Source organism: Euleptes europaea, chromosome 3 (genome assembly GCF_029931775.1).
Source record: "Euleptes europaea isolate rEulEur1 chromosome 3, rEulEur1.hap1, whole genome shotgun sequence".
NCBI lineage: Eukaryota > Metazoa > Chordata > Lepidosauria > Squamata > Sphaerodactylidae > Euleptes > Euleptes europaea.
Window position 1 is genome coordinate 33,309,401 of NC_079314.1, and position 20,397 is coordinate 33,329,797.

Genomic DNA, 20,397 nt, shown 5'->3' on the forward strand with positions numbered 1-20,397 from the left:
AGGTTCTAGCCCTCAAGAGCCACAGAGAGAAAAATCTGAAGATATTTACAATTATTTTATTTTTAAAATGTCTATGACGCCCTTTCACCCAACTCAGGTTTTCCAAGGTGGCAAACATTAAAACCAGAACCAACGGGTTGAAATTAAATCAAAAGAGTTTCCTTCTAGACATTAGGAAGAATTTCCTATCAGTTAGAGCGGTTCCTCAGTGGAACAGGCTTCCTCGGGAGGTGGTGAGCTCTCCTTCCCTGGAGGTTTTTTAAGCAGAGGCTAGATGGCCATCTGTTAGCAATGCTGATTCTATGACCTTTGGAAGATCATGAGAGGGAGGGCATCTTGGCCATCTTGGCATGGAGTAGGGGTCACGGGGTGGGGTGGGGGGAGGTGTTTGTGAATTCCCTGCATTGTGCAGGGGGTTAGACTCGATGACCCTGGTGGTCCCTTCCAACTCTATGATTCTATGAAGAAGCATCTCACTTTTTGTGATTGTCTTCCATATATTCAACGAGAGTTGTGTTTTGGCCACGTTGCCTGTGATTGAGGAAGGGTTTGATACAGGGTCTGCCAAGATGGCATACCTACAGTCCCTTCCCTGGTGTTTGGGGTGGGGCAGCTTGTTTTCACTTGTTGGTAAGAAGAAGAAAAAAGCACTTGGGCAAAAGCGCGTAGAATAATGTAAGATCACCACACTTGTATCTGTCTTTTACTACTTGAGGGTCGGTTATAAGCCATGGAAGTCCTAAGAGAAATATAATCTTGGGGTAACAGCAATAACACACACAACTTTGTGAAAGCGTTTTTAAATTAGTCATTGTTTATTGAGGTTTCATCAGGATATTTAAACAGTTTTCACTTGTATTTTATGTGCTGGCTGTGTTACATCTCCATTTAACAGTTACATTTAACAGCAGAGAATGTGGCACGGAAGTGCCTCTCTAAGGCCGTTTCCACACAGGTGATTTGCCCCCGTCTGAGTGCTGTCGGAAAGTGTTTTTCGTTTCCTGGTTCCCCACATGATCGTAACGCTTCTGTGCGCTATTCTGGTTTCCTTTCTGCAACCTTTCCTAAACCCCGCTTTGCTGTGATGTTTGGCACATGGACATGTACTTATGATATGTTAAATCACTGGATACCTGATGCTACATGGAATAGAATTAATTCTGTGTTGACCTGCTTTAAACTGATGCCTATGGAAATACTTGTATTATTTTGTCACGTGTGACTTTGTGGCTATATATAATTTTTGGAATCAAGATCGAAGTGTAGTAGTTTAATTCTAATGAAAAAATGGATTGTAAAATAGCCTGGGTTGCTTTATTTTTGATGTTAGGAAGGATCGCAGCAAAGCCAGCTGGCTGGCATATGGGCAAGAAAGCCTGGGTTTTCCCAATCATGCCCACACGACAGCCATTTTGCATGTACCTGTCCCCACCGCATGCCAACAGGGGACATTTTTTAGGTTTTGTTTTTAACAGACCACACAACTAAACTTTTTTTACTTGCAAATAAACCTTTCGACACAACATAATAGTGGAATCCAATAACCTCCCCAACCTTTTGTTCCTTTCTTATTAACCAAAACTGTAAACCTAACTAACTTCACCATCTCACAAATTTTCCTTAGCCAATCCAGGTTACTTGGAAGATACTTTGCCTTCCAAAAACTAGCCAAAACCATTCTTTCAGCTGTTAAAAAGTATTTAACCGCTTCTTCTGATACATCTAGCACGTTAACATAATTTGATCAAAACAGGAGTCTTGGGTAGTAGTACTCCCAAAACCTTTAGTATAGTATCATCCACCAGTATTCCAGTATTTCCGTGCATGCTCGCATGAACACTATATATGCGGAAAGAAATCAGCTTTATCCTTAGAACAAAACTAGCATGCAGTTGAGAAGTTTGAATACATCTTTGATAATCTCCAAGGTGATAGATGCCCTTGATGCACCATTTTATAACCATTTGCTCTTAGTTGTAAACTACCTGAGAACAGTGACCATTTGTGCCTGGCTGTTTCCTTCGCGGTCACCCCCCCCCCCCAACGTTGAGTCTTTTTTTTTTATATATATATATAAATTTTATTAGGTTTTATACTAGAAATTTTCCATTACATTGAACAACATCTATAACAATATCAAATTTCAATTCTAACTTAAAGTTGTTATAGTTCCATATCATATAATAAAAAAGAAAAAAGAGAAATGGAAAAGTTTTTTTAACTTCCCCTTCACCTCTATCTGCCTCTTAATAAAAAGTTCATCCCGTCGTAGGTAATCTAATCTTAATAAGCTATCAATACCATATATAGAAAAAAAAAACCATAGTCTGTTAGTAAATATACTTATACTTAATCATTATTAAAAAAATCAGAAATAATCCTCTGGATCAGATTAGAAAGTATTCTTCCATTCTTCCCATTTTTAACTCATATTCACAATAATGCATCCACGCCCCCCATTCCCCCAAAAACCGAACGTCATTTTCTTCATTTAGAATAGCTGTGAGTTTTGCTATTTCTGCCACTTCAAACATTTTAACAATCCAGTCTTTTTTCTCAGGAGTTTCTAGCCCTTTCCATTTCGCTGCATAAAGCAGTCTCGCAGCTGTTGTGGCATAAATCAAAAAAGTTCTTTGTATTGCTAAGTCGTCTGGAATCATACTCAGTAGCATCATTTCTGGTGTTTTGGGTATATTCTTTTGTAATATTAATCTCAATTCATTATAGATCATGTCCCAGAAGTCTTTGGCTTTGTCACAGGTCCACCACATGTGATAAAAGGAACCAATTTCTTTATTACATTTCCAACAAGTAGGGGACATCGTTTTATAAATCTTTGCAATTTTCTTGGGTGTTAAGTACCATCTATACATCATTTTATAAATGTTTTCTCGCACTGACTGTGCTTTTATTCCTTTTAGATCTTTGGACCATAGTCTTTCCCATTTATTTAAAACAATATCATGTCCCACATTTTGAGCCCAATCGATCATAGTTGGTTTAATCGTATCCTGCTCACAATATATTGTTAAAAGGAGATTATACATTTTAGAAATCAGTTTTGTATTATTATCTAGTAAAACCCTTTGAAAAGAAGATTTTTCTTTAGAGAAACCTTTTTTAGCATCTTGTACAAAAACTGATTTGATTTGGTAGTATTGGAGCCATTGTAAATCATCCTTAAGAAGTTGAAAGTCTTTTAGTGAGCATTTCTTTCCTTCCCAATTAATTAGATCTTGATAAGTAATAAATTTGTCTGGTCTAAGTGGGCGCAAAGTTAGCATTTCTTGAGGCGATATCCACATCGGTGTTTCTGGTTCCAAAATGTGTTTATATCTCATCCAGATACGAAGTAAAGAGGACCTGATTATATGATTACGAAATGTTGCTTGTAATTTAATTTTATCATACCACAAATAACCATGCCATCCACTTAAGTTATTATAACCTTCCAGGTCTAACAAACGTATATTTGACAAGTTCATCCAGTCTTTTAGCCATACTAAAGCTACCGCTTCAGCATAGAGTTGAAAATTAGGCAGTGCTAAACCTCCTCTAGTTTTTAGATCCACCAAGTATTTATAAGCAGTCCTTGGTTTTTTCCCTTGCCAGATGAAGTTTGAAATGTCTTTCCTCCAAGTTTCAAAATATTTAGTTTGTGATATTATTGGTAAATTTTGGAATAAGAAGAGCATCCTCGGTAAGACATTCATTTGGATCGTTGAAATACGTCCCATTAGTGACAATTTTTTGTTTGACCATATAATCATATCAGTTTTAATCTTACCCCATAACTTGAGGTAATTGTTGGTTATCAGATCTTTATTCTTTGCAGTAATCCAAATTCCCAGGTATTTAACTTTGTTAGCTTTCTCCCAGCCAGTATATGATATAAATTCCTGTTGCTGTGTTTCCGATAAATTTTTAAATATTATCTTTGTTTTTTCTTGATTCACTTTAAAGCCTGATACTTTTCCAAAATCGTCCAAAGTCTCCTGAAGTATATTCATTGACTGTGTTGGATTTTCCAAAATTAGCAGTAGGTCATCCGCGAATGCTCTCAACTTAAATTCATGTTTTTTAATTCTTAACCCGCGGATGTCCTCCATACTTCTTAGTTTCACACATAACAGTTCCAACACCAACAAAAATAAAAGTGGAGACAAGGGACATCCCTGTCTAGTCCCTTTCGTGATTTGGCAATTATCTGACATTGATTCATTAACCAAAATTTTAGCTTGTTGGGAGGTGTAAATAGCCGATATACCTTTCTGAAAACGATCTCCAAAATTCAATTTATCCAAAATCCGTTTCAAAAAGTTCCAAGAGACCATATCAAAGGCTTTTTCTGCATCCAAAAATACAAAAGCCGCAGTTTGTTGAATATTCTGGTCATAATATTCCAGTGAGTCTAGTAAAATTCTTACATTGTCTTTTATTTGCCTTCCTGGTATAAAACCTGCTTGGTCCTCGTGTATAAGATCCTTAATAAATTGTTTTATCCTACATGCCAAAACCGAAGCAAAAATTTTGTAGTCCACATTTAACAGCGATATAGGTCTGTAGTTAGATGTTTTTTCTGGATCTCTTCCTTCTTTGGGTATCAATGATATAAATGCATGTGACCAAGTCTCCGGGGATGTTCCCTCGTCCAAAATTGCATTGTAAAGTGAGCCAAAAAATCCAACTAAATTGTCACTAAATGTTCTATAAAATAATGCAGTAATTCCATCTGGTCCAGGTGTTTTATCCGTTTTTTGTCTCAGTATTGCTTTTTGTATTTCTTCCCTTGTTACTGGAGCTTCAATACATTCTCTCTGGGTCATTGACAAAGCTTTCATCTGTATTGAGTTTAGAAATTTATCTATTTTCTGTTTTGGAGTATTTTCTTTCTGATATAATTTAGAGTAGAATGAAACAAATTCTTTCTGAATTTCTGAAGTTGAATGAACTGGTCCTTTAACAGTTTGGATTTTTGTTATAATCTTCTTTTGGAATGAGTCCTTCAGTTGTGTTGCTAAAAATTTTCCTGGTTTATTTGCATATTCAAAATACTTTTGTTTAGCAAGTTTCAGATTTTTATTCATTTCTTCCATTATTACCAAATTTAATTGGTGTTTAGATGCAGAAATCTTTATTTGAATTTCTCTTTTCTCCTCTTCCTGTGTTACCATTACCAATTTCTGCTCCAAATTTTGTAAGTTCCAAAGTATATTGTTTGTAAATTGCAATTGAGTCTTCTTCCAGGCCGAATGTTTCTGTATCATAAAACCTCTCAGAACAGCTTTGAATGCATCCCAAACTGTATTCAAAGAAGTTTCCCCATTAAGGTTAATTTCAAAAAAGTCTTTCATTAAAGCCTGTAATTCCTTTTGTATCTTGTTGTCTTTTAAAAGTTTATCATTCATTCGCCATCTAAATGCTTGTTTATTGTTCCAATGAAAAGTAACAGGATTGTGATCAGAAAAAGTTCTAGGTAAGATATGAATTTTACGTAGTTGCGTGAAGATTGATTTACTGGCCCATATCATATCGATTCTGGAGTGTGAATCATGTCTTGCTGAATAAAAGGTGTATTCTTTAGCTGTTGTATTCATTGTTCTCCAAATGTCTTGTAATTCTAATTCTGAAGCCATGGTAAAGAAAGTTTTAGGCAAGCATCCATCATTGATGTCTTTTGCTTTTGATTTTTTGTCCAGAGATGGGAGAATAATTCCATTGAAGTCGCCCATCAATAAAATTTGGTCTTTTGCGTGCTGGGCTATCAAATCGTGTAATTTTTCGTAGAAGGTTTTTTCCCTTCATTGGGTGCATAAATTCCAACCACTATTGTCCTTTGTCCCAATATTTTAGTTCTGATAATTACAATTCTTCCTTCATTGTCTTTATATACTAATTCTGGACAAAGATTGGGGTGGGCATAGATTACCACTCCCTTTGTTTTAGTTTTAGCTGAAGCAATAAATGCTTGTCCAAGCACCTGTTTCTCCAAGTATTTTTTATGCTTTGAAGCTATATGGGTCTCTTGTAGACAAATTAGGGAGTATTTATATTTCTGTAGATATTTGAAGATTCTAGCCCTTTTAGTTTTCTCATTCAATCCATTTACATTCCAAGAAATTGCTTTTGCCATAATGTAGTATTTTTTAGCAAAATAAAAAGTCTATAATTTGGTACCTCCTTCTGCACCCTGTACCTCTTCTTCTTCCTCTTCTTCTTCCTCCTTCTCTCCAGGTAATTCTTTAAGGTCCATCTTATATTTTCTCAGAAATTTCCCCACATCTGCTTGAGATAGAATTGTCGTTTTCACTTCCTTGTAGGTGAAAGCCAAACCTTGTGGCATAATCCAACGGTATTTGATACCGTTAGCTTTCAGTGTAGACACAAAGTCTTTGTAGTTATTCCTCTGTGAGAGTAGATGCCTTGGAATATCCTTCAGTAGTATAAGAGAGGAGTCTCCTGCTGACACTGGATTTTCATAATGAATCTTCATAATCTTATCTTTAACTCTGGTGTCATAAAACACTATCATCAAATCTCTTGGCTTAGATCTTCTCATTCTAGCAGGTAATGGTATCCTATATATTCTATTAATGGCTTGTTTTAATTCTTGTTCATCTATCTGAAATAAGTAGGCCAAGTTTGGTATTGCAGTTTCTTTATTGTCTCCCATCATATCTGGAAAATTGCGTATACGAAGATTGGTCTCTCTCACTCTCATCTCCATCATTGCCATTTGATTTTTTGCCGCCATCTGATCAGTTTGTATTGTTTCAATCTGTTTTTCTTGGCTTGTTAATTTTTTCTTTGTGTCCTTGTGCTCATCCATCACTTTCTTAATTGATACATCCATCGCTTGCATATCTGTCTTCATAACAGTCATTTGAGTTTTTACTTCTTTCAAGTCTCCAGTGACCACATCCAACTTCTGATTAATAGCTTGGGATGCTTGACCAAGATTTGTCATCATAGAAGTCAACTGTGCCATCTGTGTAGACATCTGTTCAAACTGTTTATTTGTTGCCTCAGTTTGTTTAGTTAGCATATCCTGTAACTTTTTTTCCATGGTCGAGGTTTGTAAAGAGTCCCTTAGTTTAGTATAGGCAGGGCTGTGTAGTGAGCCAGAGCGGGGTCGAGACATTTACATTCAAAAAAAGCTGGTAAAATACATGTCCACAGACAGGGCCTTTAAGGTGCTGATTAAAAAATGATAATTCAAACATCAGCCTAATAATTTTTTCGGGTTGAAAAGAGTCGAAATTGGCTTTAAAATTGCATTTTAAAGTTTTAAAATACCAGTGAGTTTTTTCGGTCGCTCTAGATCGGGTTGATCAGGAAGTATACCGGAAGTTGCAAGTGCTGCGGACCTTCTACCGCCTCTTCTCGATGGTTATTCCTTCAGGAATGATTTCAATGTAACTCGAGTGCGACGTATATTCAGTCCCACAGCTGCTTCCAGTTGTTTTAGTTCCGATGATAGAGAGGGTGTTATAGAGAGTCTTCCGTTCCAGGCGCTCCCTTACTACAAACGTGGCAGGAAATTCTTTTCGCCGGAAAATCAGGAAGAAAGATCACCCTCCCCTTCCCTCGGACCTTCTCATTGGTGATAGTTCTTGTCAATCTAAAAGGTATCCTTCCGACTCTTTGTTATGGTTTAGGCTGATCAATTTGATAAAGGTCCTGTCGCTAATCCCGATGACTAACTCAGATCAAACTTTTTCAGTTCGAATTAAGGAGGAATGGGGGTCTCAGAAATGTTCTTATCAACCCCCCGTCTGTTCAAATATTCCAGTAAGTAGACGCAGATTTCTTTGTACTCACTTGGGTGTCAAGAGGTGAGGTTCTTTTCTTTATGTAGTCCTTATGCTGGTAATAAGGTGGTGGAGGGTAGAGCTTGAGGCCAGAGTTGCGTTTTGGCGATGTCCTTCCCTAGTGCCCTCGCAGGACCGGCGTCCAGGACTCCGAGGGGCTTAAAAAAGCCCCCTCAGAGTACCTAGGAGGTCAAACCGCGTTTGCGGGCTGCAGGGAGTTCCTGCTTTCCAACCCACTTGCAAGGGTCGGATTGGGGTATCTATGTACCCCAGAAATAACGCAAACTTGGATTTCTCCCAGGACAGCCTGGGGAAATGGAGTGCTCTCTCCAGCGGCACCACCGGAAGTTCCCAACGTTGAGTCTTTATGTTGATTATGCATGCCATTTCTGACCATCAGAGGTCACCTCGCTCTCCCCCTGCGTTTCTTCACCTTTTGCCCGCGTTTTCAGAGGCCTGTTTTATTTCGAATTTGAAAACACAGGGGAAACACGGGGAAACGCAGGGGGAGAGCGAGGCAACCTCTGACGGTCGGAAATGGCATGCATAATCAAAACAAAGACCCGAAGACGTCGGAGGGTGACCGCGAGGGAAACAGCCAAGCATACAAGGCCAATGATCCTTCCAAGAATATATATACCTCCAAACATTCTGACATAATGTTTTTTTTAATCAGCAGTTGGTATATTGATATAATGGTATATTGATATGCCAACTTTTTTTGCCGTCAAATCACATCCGACTTATGACAACCCCAGGAGAGGTTTTCAAGGCAAGAGATGTGGTTTGCCATTGCCTGTCTCCGTGTCATGGCCCTAGTATTCCTTGGAGGTTTCTCATCCAAATACTTGCTGGGGTCGACCCTGCTTAGCTTCTGAGATATGAGATGAAGCTAGCCTGGCCCTGAGTCAGGGCGATATGTCAACTACCAATTTTTTAAAAAACTTTGGGCAAAGCCCCCCATAATGTGTGTGAGGAGATGGCCACCATAGGGACTGGGGCAGGGAAAATGAGGGGAAAGATGCCATCTGGAAGCCCTGTTCCATTAGCCGCTGCAGCAGTAACAGGGCTTCCTTAGGGAAGCATCATTATGTGGAAAAAAGTCTAACTGTGTCAAGTTCACATCTTAATTGTTTCAGTTGAACTGGACAGAGATATCTTCTATCAAAAGCCATACTGGAAGGAGTTCAGGTTCGACTTAACCCAGATCCCAACGGGGGAGTCTGTAATGGCAGCTGAGTTCCGCATTTACAAGATGCAGAGTGTCATTCGCCACGTCAATCAGACCCTACACATCAGCATTTATGAGATTGTCCAAGATCACCCCAACAGGTACAGCAGTGCTCTCAAGCGGTCCAAAGGGAGCTTGTGAATTAATTCCAGTACTGAACATTTAAATCACAGAAAGGCGGTCAGCCCCAATCTACCAGGAAGTATTCTTGTGCATGTTCTCCTGAAATGACTGGGCTGTGTTCTTGTGCAGATCCCGTACTTTTCCACGTGTTTGCACTGGAAACCAAGCCCCAAAATAGTTGGGGGGTGATCACGATGGAAACAACCTGTGAGTAAAAGGCCTCAGTTAAGTGGAGTTTTTTTTTGGGGGGGGGGGGGGAGGAAGACTAGGAAGGAGAGCTGTAGGTACCTTTGGGTATTAATAACTTCATAGATCCAATCCAGAAATAACCTTGTTAAACTGTTTACCAACTATGAATAAGAAATTTCTTGATGTATTCCTCCATATGGTAACATTAGCAAGGATAAATTTTGCCAGATGCTGGAAAAGGAACAAACTCTCCAGATTTAAATAGCTGGTTCGACAAAGTAAGGGAGATTTGATTAAATTAACTTACTAATCAAAAAGTTGATTAAATTAACTTACTATCAAAATAACAAAAACATAGAGGAATTAGATGAAATATGGAATCCCACAATATCCAGAATGGAGAACACTCTTAAAAGTCTATATTCTGTTGGTGATGGTTCATAAAAAGAGTGATTATTTAGAAAGTTATATGTTTTATAGGTTTTATAAGTACTGGTCAATGTTTGTTTGGAAATAAGTTTGTTTTTAATGCTGTTTTATTGTATTATTGTTAATCTTAATAAAATTGTCGAAGGCTTTCACGGTCAGAGTTCATTGGTTCTTGTAGGTTATCCGGGCTGTGTAACCGTGGTCTTGGTATTTTCTTTCCTGATGTTTCGCCAGCAGCTGTGGCAGGCATCTTCATGAAGATGCCTGCCACAGCTGCTGGCGAAACGTCAAGAAAGAAAATACCAAGACTACGGTTACACAGCCCGGATAACCTACAAGAACCACTTAATAAAATTATTTTTAAAAAATAACTTCATAGCTCCGTGCCTAAGATTTTTGAATAAGGACCTTTCTCAGTTTGGTTTTGGGGGGAGGAAGCAGAGGTGAAAACATTCACGTTCCGTTTCAGTCTCCTGCGCTCACTTCCTCTCTCCCCTGCCTTAGAGAATCGGAGTTATTCCTTTTGGATCTTCAGGATTTTCCGGCTGGGACGGAGGGCTGGCTGGCTTTTGATGTCGCAGCTGCCAGTAATCATTGGTTGTTAGACCGCAAATACAACCTGGCCTTGAGACTTTACGTTGAAAAGGACGATGGTAAGGCCCCTGTGCAATTTTTAGCCTTTTTTTGTTTTTAAGAACCCTGTTTAGAGACAAAGTTGTTTCTCGCAAGCTGCAGAGAGTAAGAGTAGAACGTCATGTTCAATGTAGTTCCACAATTAGGTTCTTCGATGGAGCTTTGTACATGCGTAGCTACCGCTGAGATCCCAAACATGGTGCCCATGAGTGCCGTGGCACCCGCCAACACTTTTCCTGGCACCCACCAAGTGTTTTTAGAAAGTCAGGGGGCCAGGAGAGTGTTTGCCCAGGAGGAGGTATGATTGGCCATTGAAGATCTGACTCGGTGTGCAAGCTTTTAAAAAGTGACGTCAGCAGCAGCTTCCACCACAGCGCAAAGATCTTACCCTTATTCATATAGTGAAGCTGCAAGAAAACATTTTAAAGCAACGTCTCTGTTTTAAAAAGCATCCTGTTAAATAGAGCTTCTACCTGAAATGCTGAAGAGTTACTATTAGAGTTACGCATGGCCTCGTTCCTTGACACTTTGTGGTTGGCTCCGCCTCTTGTGGCAGCCATTATTGCTGTGTTATTGCAGCTTTGATCGAAGGTGCCAGTTTTATTTGACTATTGCTATTGTAACTTTTGTTACTATTGTAATGCTAAGACTGTTTTAATTGTTTACATGGTTGTAAGCTGCTCCGAGCCTGACCTAGTCAGGGAGAGTGGCCGAAAAATCCAATACAGTAAATGAATTAAAGGGATTAATGAAAGATACATTGGGTGCAATTCTGCCCTAAGAGAGACATACTCACACGGAAGTTTCATGCATGGGATCATTTTCTTTTGGTGCACACAGGGCTTCGTTGATCATACCAAAGGAGGAAAATAATTTCCTGCAGGCCAGGTAGTACCAAAACAGTCCGCAAGCAAGCTTCTGAGTCACAAAGAATTCTTCTTCAGGCTTTCAGCAAATTTGCCTGTGCCACCAAAAGCATTTCTCAGCCCTTCCTCTGCTGATGGGTGTGTGTAAAAAAACGCAAAGCAGTTTTGAAAGTATGAGTTATCGGGCATCTGAGTCAGCTGAAGGCTGGTCAGGAAGGTGGATTTCCAGCTGCTTGTGTGATTTTGCTCTTAAGATGTTCAGACATAAACAAAGACTCTGTTCCATGAGGCCTAAACCACTAGCAAAGCAAAAATTCCAGTTCCCGGTGCAACGATAACAGGGCAGTTTTGAAGATTTTTATATGTGTGTTACAATACGATACCTTTCAAGCTGGAAATCCCTAGAAAAGCAAGACTTGCTTTCCAACAGAGAAACAAATTGAGATTCAACTTAGTGTTACAATCTTTCCCCCAAATCGTTCTTTGCACTTGGGCAGTTGGCCCTGGGAAGGGGTGCTGGAGGAACAGTGGGCTAAATCGGTCCATCCTTTTTTTTTTAATTTGAAAATCTAAATGTGACAAAGAATTCTGTATGACGCAATGTTTGCTTCAAGCGAACAGCAGAGTTTTGTGTATCGTGACAACTGGCACACGCTTAACACCAATAGAAGACAACCATAAAAATTATCTGGTTGTCTCTTTGGGGATCCCTGGCCTTACTAGTGGGAGACCCTACACCCTGACCCCCAGACAGATGAACCACACCTGTTAACGTGACACTGCAGTATTAACATAGTGGAAAGGGTTCGGTTTTTGGATTTTGTAGGGCAGAGCGTCGATCCTGGATTAGCAGGCCTCTTGGGTCGCCACGGGCCACGCTCCAAGCAGCCCTTCGTGGTGACGTTCTTCCGGGCAAGCCAAAGCCAAGCCAGGGTCCCCCGAGGTGTTAGGCAGCTGAGGAAGAAGCAGCACAAGAAGATGAACAGCTTCCCATATGCGAACAGACTTCCGGGATCGTTCGGTAAGAAGCATGTGCTTTCATTGGGGCAGTCTAACTTGGCCCCAGAGTAAAAAGGAAGTGCCTCTCCGAGTCATTTGTTGAATCAGTTTGGTATCCTTTCAGGAGTTACTTTTGGCTCCAGTTCTCTGTCCCTGTGTGAACGCAGAAAGGGCTGCAGCATGCGCATAGCCCTTGGTGCTAGATTAGGGTTGCCAACCTCCAGATGGTGTCTGGAGACCTCCCGGTGTTATAACTGATCTCCAAACTACAGAGCTCAGCTCCCTTGGAGTAAACAGCTGCTCCAGAGGGTGGACTCTATCCCACTGCTCCAGAGGGTGGACTCTATCCCACTGCTCCAGAGGGTGGCATTATATCCCACTTAAATCCCTCCCCTTCTACAAGCACAACCTGTGCATAGCAGATGTGCGGCACATGCAGCTGCTCAGCACAAGTTGTTCTGCAGCTCCTGAGCTCAAATTTATTAACAGCTGAACAGTTTAGCCAGCAAGGAGAACAGATCATCGCTGTGTCCCCAAGTGGTACCCTTCCTGGAAAGCTGTGTGCTCCTGTATGTATCCATGTCAACCCCCAGGACAATTGGCAGAGCCATTGACACAAACTGAGGCTGCAGACTCACCAAGGAGAATTGTCATCCCTTCTTGCCTGTGGCAAAGAAATCTCAGCATGCTGGACTGGCTTGGCAGTGCCCATTTCCCCTTGTAAAGCCAGTGAACTGTGTTCAAGCCGTCATTCTTTGAGACTGCTTTGTGACCCTCTCCCCCAGATGACGTTCATCCTTCTGAAGGGAAGCACGTGTGCAGGAGAGAAGAGTTGTACGTCAGCTTTCAAGACCTTGGATGGCTGGTAATTTTTAAGGAGTATTCTTTTTTCCTTCAGCAGTTGCATTAATCACCAGGAAAATGGAAAAGCAAGAATCTAAAATTGTCCCTTTCCTGTTGGATCTCTCTCTGTCACTCTCTTTCTCTCCCTGACTCTCATGAGTTCAAGGTAGATTAATATGCAGCATATTAATTCTGGTTGCTCAATAGGTGTTAAAGCAGCAATTCCAAAATGATGCACCACAATAAATAAATTTAATTTAGTTAAAAGCTCCCATTAAGTCTAAAGTCCTCATCAGCAGAGGAGTCTGCCTGTTGCTTCAAACTAAGTGAGAGGCCCAAGCTTTTTTGTGTGGAGACCAGATTCAGATTGGAACCACAGCATGACTGGTTCCCGGTGTTGTTTTCCTAAACTGAAACAGAGCCCTTTCAGGTTGGGAAACCCATGTACATACATGTGTGGGAATTTGGGCCTCTTGCTGTTAAAGAAACTCAGCTATTAAGAATCGCCCATTTGAAAGGGAAACATAAACTTATATACGTTGGCAGAGTATTGAACACAGCAAAGGTGCGCAACCTGATTGAAGTACAGATAAAGCTATATTCAGAAACTAACATACTTGATAGTAAAGAGAGACAGCGATAGTCTCTTTCTCATGTAGTATGTAGCTAGGATCCTAACAGTGCAGTCCTAAGCAGAGCTACTCCAGTCTAAGCCCATTGAAATGAATCTACTTAGACTGGAGCAACTCTCTTTAAGATTGCACTGTAAGTGTGGAGCCTTCAAGAAGAAGTTTCCATCTAGACATTAGGAAGAGTTTTCTAACAGTTAGAGCAGTTCCTCAGTGGAACAGGCTTCCTCAGGAGGTGGTAAGCTCCCTGGAGGTTTTTAAGCAGAGGCTAGATGGCCATCTGTAAGCAATGCGGATTCTATGATTTTAGGCAGATGATGAGAGGGAGGGCATCTTGGCCATCTTCTGGGCATGGAGTAGGGGTCACTGGGGGTGTAGGTAGTTGTGAATTTCCTGCATTGTGCAGGGGGTTGGACTAGATGACCATGGTGATCCCTTCCAACTAGGATTCTAAGCAGGATATTTCCCTAAGAGTAGCAATATGGAGACAGACAAGGAAAGACACAACAGGAGAGAAGGTGCTGACCTCACTATCATATCTGACTGTCTTCTTGCTGCCCCCTGCAGGGTCTTCTTGTCTTCTTCTTTGTACACCAGACATTGTATATTCCAACAATATACTAAAAAATGCAGCGCAAAGGCACTGTTCATAGCTTCCTGGTGGGAAGCTATGAACAGAGTCAGTGGCCCGACATGAGTCAGTGGCCCGAGCTCGTCAGGGCTTGGGAGGTAAGCAGTGGCCTCCATGGTCAGTACTTGGATGGGAGACCACCAAGGAAGTCCATGGTTGCTACGTGGAGGAAAGCACGGCAAGCCACCTCTTCTCATCTCCTGCCTTGAGCACCCCAAGGTTGGGGCTGCCACGAGTCGGTTGCGACTCAACGGCACGTTCTTCTTCTTCCAGTGTGGGCTCCTCTCCTCATGAGTTGGTAGGCCGAAGCTGCCTAGAGTAAGGAAGAGGTCTGAGTCTGTGCTGAAGCTCCTTTGCCTTGTCCTTTCAGAACTGGGTGATCGCCCCCCAAGGCTACTCAGCCTTCTACTGCCAAGGAGACTGTGCTTTCCCTCTGGATTCCTGCATGAACGCCACCAACCACGCCATCCTCCAGTCCTTGGTCAGTACCTGTTTGGAGAGGGCCACAGATCATGGGGGGTCTTCAGAGGGGCTGTGGCTAGCAGCGTACCTGCATGTCTTCCTCTCCAGCAGGTTTGGAGGGGTTTTGTAGCGTTTCAAAGAACCACAAAATCTATTTGAGCCAAGTCAGCAGTGGACTGAAAGAAATGTGTCCATTCCCTACTCCACTGTCCGGGGCAACAATTGCATCCACGTTCTTTGGCTGGAGAAGGACAAATGCTCTTATTAGGAGAGTTTTCTTACAATCCCACGATATGGACAATCATTCATGTTGGCTAGACTAAATGCCATTCCATCAGGGGAGTTAATGGGTCGTTTAAATAGGGTACCGTGCTGTGGTTCTGGCCAAATAGACACTCTTCGGCATTCCTTAATAAATAAGAAATGGGATGGGATGATGAGGGGGGGGGGAAACATCCACATCAGGCCACTGCTCAGACCCTCTTTTCCACATTCTCTGAAAAATCTTTTCTTCCTCTGCCAGGAGGGCTCCCTTCCCTTCTCTGTTTTGGGGAACTGGGCTGGGCTATCTTCACTCAAAGGGTGCGTCCTGTAGGAATGGCTGAGGCCTACTTTTATGACGTTGGCACCCACTTTTCTGTGAAGCCCCCCCACCCCAAGGAGGAGCCCATGTGGAGAGGCCAGGCCTGAGGGAACCCAATTTCTCTTCTACCTGGTTTCTAGAGGGGAAGTGGCCAGGCTAGAGCAAATAAGGACCCTCTAGAAAAACTGCTTCTTTGCGGGCCGTCAAGGGTGAACTTGCTGTGTGCAGGAAAGTGGATTAGTTAAAAGTTCTTGTGCGCCAATAACTTTTGTGGGACTCTTCAAAGGTGAATTCAAGGCAGGCCTGAATCTGGGCCTTCCTCCAGTAGCATCTGCACGAAGAAACGGGCCCAGAGTTAAGAGCGCGCACCCTCCACGCTTCAAATAATAGTTAATGTTGAAGTGACCTTAGAGGGCTATGAGCTTTGAGGGGGGAGCCAGAAAGGCCAGGGTGCAAGGAGAGATTCGCATCTCCAAAGAGAGGCTGACATGCCTGAAAGAAATGGCTCACACATGTTTGGCAGCCCTCGGCAGAGCGGAGCCTTTGAAGTTCAGAGCTCACCACCCCTTCAAGGACAAGGGGAGAGCTTCAGTTCCTGCCACTTTGGCACCAGGAGAAGCACCAGGCCGAGACAAGAGGCACGCACGGAACAAGTTTCTGGGGCCTCTCCGGGGCTGAGGGAGGGTTTGGAGAGGGATTCTTACCCCAGCGCATGAACGCACGAAGCTGCCTTAGACTGAATCAGACCCTGGGTCCGTCAAAGTCAATATTGTCTACTCAGGCAGCGGCACTCCAGGGTCTCAGGCAGAGGTCTCTCACGTCACCTCTTTCAGATCCATTAAGTGGAGATGGCAGGGATTGAACCTGGGACCTTCTGCATGCTAAGCTGGTGCTCTACCACTGAGCCAGAGGCCTTCCCCTGACAATAGCCAAGACTGTTCTCAGGGGCTTCTTGGCAACCATCATGAGCACAAGCTGCCCTAAAGTCCTCACACTTTCTTGGGAATGTGTTTTTAATCCTTCCAGGAAGTTCAGGGAACATCCCAGGGGGCTTCCCACGAGGTACAGAGCCTCATCCAAAGTCAGCCAGCTGCGTTGGGTGTTCTGCTCCAGAGGACTCTGACTAGTGTGGGGCTCTTTTGTGGTTTTACTTCTCTGGCAGGACAGCTTAAGGATGGAGAGCATGTGCAGTTGAGTGCACGATGTGTTAATGAACTGGTCACTTTGGGCATGGAAAAGTATAGGGACATTTAAAATGCACAATCATCCTGCATTTGCAGTGCTCACTATTGGTATATTTATTAATATAATGCTTTTCTCTCCAGCGGAGACCCAAAGTGGCTTACAACATAGTTCTTTCTTTTTCCATTCTGTCTGCACAACAGCCTTGTGAGGTAGGTCAGGTTGAGAAAGAGCAAGGGACTAGCCAAAGGTTACCCAGTAAGCTTCTTGGCAGAGCGGGGATTAGATCCTGGGTCTCTGGAATTCTGGGTGGACACACTGACCACTGCGCAACACAGCCTTGCTGTGCTTGTAGAAAATTAAGTGTGGCTCAGAGACATTCTGAAGTTTAAGGATGTGTCACTGGCAACCAAGATCAAGATAATCCGTGCCATCGTATTCCCTATGACTATGTATGGGTGTGAAAGCTGGACAATGAAGAAAGCTGACAGGAAGAAAGTAGATTCCTTTGAAATGTGGTGTTGGAGGAAAGTGTTACAGATACCGTGGACTGCCAAAAAAAACCCCACAAATCAGCGGGTTATAGATCAAATCAAGCCTGAACTGACCCTAGAAGCAAAAATGACTAAACTGAGGCTGTCCTAATTTGGTCACATTATGAGAAGACAAGAGTCACTGGAAAAGACAGTCATGCTAAGAAAAGTTGAGGGCAGCAGGAAAAGAGGAAGACCCAACAAGAGATGGATTGACTCTATAAAGGAAGCCACAGCCCTCAGTTTGCAAGACCTGAGCAAGGCTGTCAAAGATAGGACGTTGTGGAGGACTTCCATTCATAGGGTCGCCATGAGTCAGAAGCGACTTGATGGTACTTAACACACAGAGTCATTATCCTTCCTGCCCCTTTCCCCTGAACTTCAGAGTGGCTTTCTATTGGCATTGAGCTCTGTGCCCCACTCCACCTCCTTCCCTCCTTCAGTTAGCCACTGCCCCGTGCCTGCTGTTGCCGCCCCTTGTACAAGTTTGTGTGGGGCACGGAGCTGAGTCAGGCAGGCAACAAGAGAGAATCCAGCAAGCAGACAAAATGGCGCCCCTTGCTCTGGCTCCAGCTACTGTCTCAGGTGCAAAATTAACTGAAAGGACTCCCCTTGAGCTGGTCATTTGCTGCAGCCCAGGTGCCAGACGCGTGAAACTGCCTGCCTGCGTGGTGTCGTGGTTAAGAGCGGTGGTTTGGAGCGGTGGAGTCTGATCTGGAGAACCGAGTTTGATTCCCCTCTCGTTTACATGAAGCCAGCTGGGTGACCTTGGGCTAGTCACAGCTCTCTTCGAGCTCTCTAAGTCCCACCTACCTCACAAGGTGCCTGTTATGGGTAGGGGAAGGGAAGGTGATTGTAAGCCGGTTTGATTCTTCCGTAAGTGGTGGAGAAAGTCGGCATATAAAAACCAACTCTTCTTCATATGATGTCAGATGGTAGGTCCATGTAGCCCGCGTTTGTCTCTCTGCCCTGCAGAAGAGAGCCCCACCCAACCCTGCGTCCAGGGATCCCTCGGCTCAAGGTGCTAGAGGCCGAACCTGCCTCAGCCCACGGGTAAAGGATGCGTCCAGCTGCTGAGCCACAAGCCACTGAGCCACAAGCCCATCTGCGAGGGAGTTCCCATTCATTACATCAGTCCTGAAATGGGGGTGAAATTCCCCTGAAATTCAAGGGGCAGCTGCTGCCAGTGCCGCTCTGAGAAAAGGGCACACTGCCAGTGCCGCTCTGAGAAATGGGCATCCGAACCAGCTTTCGGCACGGAGGCTTTGGGGAGAGTTTCCAACACAAACTGCAACTCTAGCTTGCCAGATGTTTTTGAATAAATATTTGGGGGGAAAGTTGAAAAATCCCATGCTTGTTCAGACCTTGTGTAGGCAAACAAACACTTCTTTGAAGCCTTTTCCGTTTCTCTGAATCCGGATTGGGGAGAGGGGGTGGGGTATTGCATATTTAACCTTTGGACCTGGGCAAGTACTGACCGAGCTGCTCCCACCGCCCCCCGTGTCCCACTGCAGGTCCACCTGATGAAGCCGGATGCTGTCCCCAAGGCTTGCTGCGCCCCCACCAAACTCAGCGCCACCTCCGTACTCTATTATGACAGCAACAACAACGTCATCCTCAAGAAACACCGCAACATGGTGGTGAAGACCTGTGGCTGCCTCTGATGCCCTGGGAGACCCTAGGGTTGCCAACCTCCAGGTGGGGCCTGGAGACCTCCCAGCATTACAGCTGATCTCCAGAGATCAGTTCCCCTGGAGAAAAAACGGCTGCTTTGGAGGGTGGACTCTATGACATTGCACCCCTGCTGAGCTCCCTCCCCTCCTCAAACCCAGCCCTACTCCACCCCCAAATTTTCAGGAATTTCCCAGTGTGGAGCTGGCAACACTCAGATGGTCATGGGCAAGGCGGGTAAAGCAGAGATGGTCTAGTGGCAGGCGGCACCAGTTGCTGAAGCATGCAAGAGGAACTGACGGGGCGGGATCATGGTGTAGCCAGAGTGGTGTAGTGGTTAAGAGCGGTGATTTGGAGCGGTGGACTCTGATCTGGAGAACCGGGTTTGATTCCCCACTCCTCCACATGAGCGGCGGAGGCTAATCTGGTGAACTGGGTTTGTTTCCCCACTCCTACACATGAAGCCGGCTGGGTGACCTTGGGCTAGTCACAGCTCTCTCAGCATCACCTACCTCACAGGGTGTCTGTTGTGGGGAAGGGAAGGTGATTGCAAGCCGGTTTGATTCTTCCTTAAGTGGTAAAGAAAGTCGGCACATAAAAACCAACTCTTCTTCCTCTGCTTCTTCCCTCTTTCCACTACTTAAGTCACAGGCTGTGGCGCCTGACCGTGGACTGACACAGGCACAAAGGCCTGACTTTGGCTAGTGACTGGTTTGTTCCTAGCCTGCACAAACAACGGGCCCCAGTTAAAAAGCCTCTGCCAAGGAAATTAAAACATGACCTGGCTACAGACACAGGTCTGTTTTGTCCTCTGTGCCAGAAACCTCCCAAAGATCCTGCAGTATAAATTAAATTTAAAAACTAAATTAAATTTAAACATCTGAAGCAGAAACCCCAAGGAAACTGATACGCTTGCTTTGCACAAATATACTCTTATTTGTATGCTTTATTTTGTACCTAATATGTTGAGGGTTTTTTTAAAAAAAACAGAATGCACATTTTTACTTTTTTTGCAAGGAGCAATATAAAGGATGATGGACACTTGGGGGTGCCTGAAGAAAAAGATTTACCTGCAGTTCATTTTGTAGACATCTCAGCATGTGTTCAAGCCCCCTTCAAGCAAAAGGGGCAGAAAGATGCTTTTTTTAAAAAATCTGAAGTTTTCAAGATCCTAAGCTTGAGCGTGAACAGATCCTTTGTGAGCAGAATCCAGCCCTAGAAGGTACTCGGATGCTTGAGAACAGTCGCACAGGTTATGCCCGTTCACGGCAAGCCACATCCTGTTGACAGCACATGCTGCAGGTCAGATGTAGATTTCAGGGTAAGATGACAAATTGGACAGTCATCTCATATTCCAACTTCCATATTCCAGTGCTTTTCTGTGCGTGCGCAGTTTGACTGGGGAACGGGGGAATAGCTGGGGGGACAGCAAGCACACATAGAAGAGCTTTACCTATACTCCTGTCTGAAAGGCCAGTGCTTCCAAAGGGACTGCTCATAGGTGGTACAAAAATGACATTCCAGCCTGCACACTAACACCTTAGATGCCAGGGTGGCATCCTTGTCCAGTTAATCACCTCCT

At 43.4% G+C, this 20,397-nt stretch overlaps 1 protein-coding gene across 1 annotated transcript in view; it reads left to right on the plus strand.

Annotated features, from left to right (window-relative positions):
- LOC130474743 (bone morphogenetic protein 8B-like) overlaps positions 1 to 18,840 on the plus strand; it is a 37,675-nt gene extending 18,835 nt beyond the window's left edge. Inside the window, 6 exon segments of the mRNA XM_056846439.1 lie at positions 8,951 to 9,143; positions 10,288 to 10,436; positions 12,109 to 12,303; positions 13,067 to 13,146; positions 14,755 to 14,865; positions 18,659 to 18,840. Coding sequence (XP_056702417.1) covers positions 8,951 to 9,143; positions 10,288 to 10,436; positions 12,109 to 12,303; positions 13,067 to 13,146; positions 14,755 to 14,865; positions 18,659 to 18,808 — 878 coding nt within the window. The 3' untranslated portion in view covers positions 18,809 to 18,840.
- The last annotated feature ends 1,557 nt before the right edge of the window (positions 18,841 to 20,397 follow it).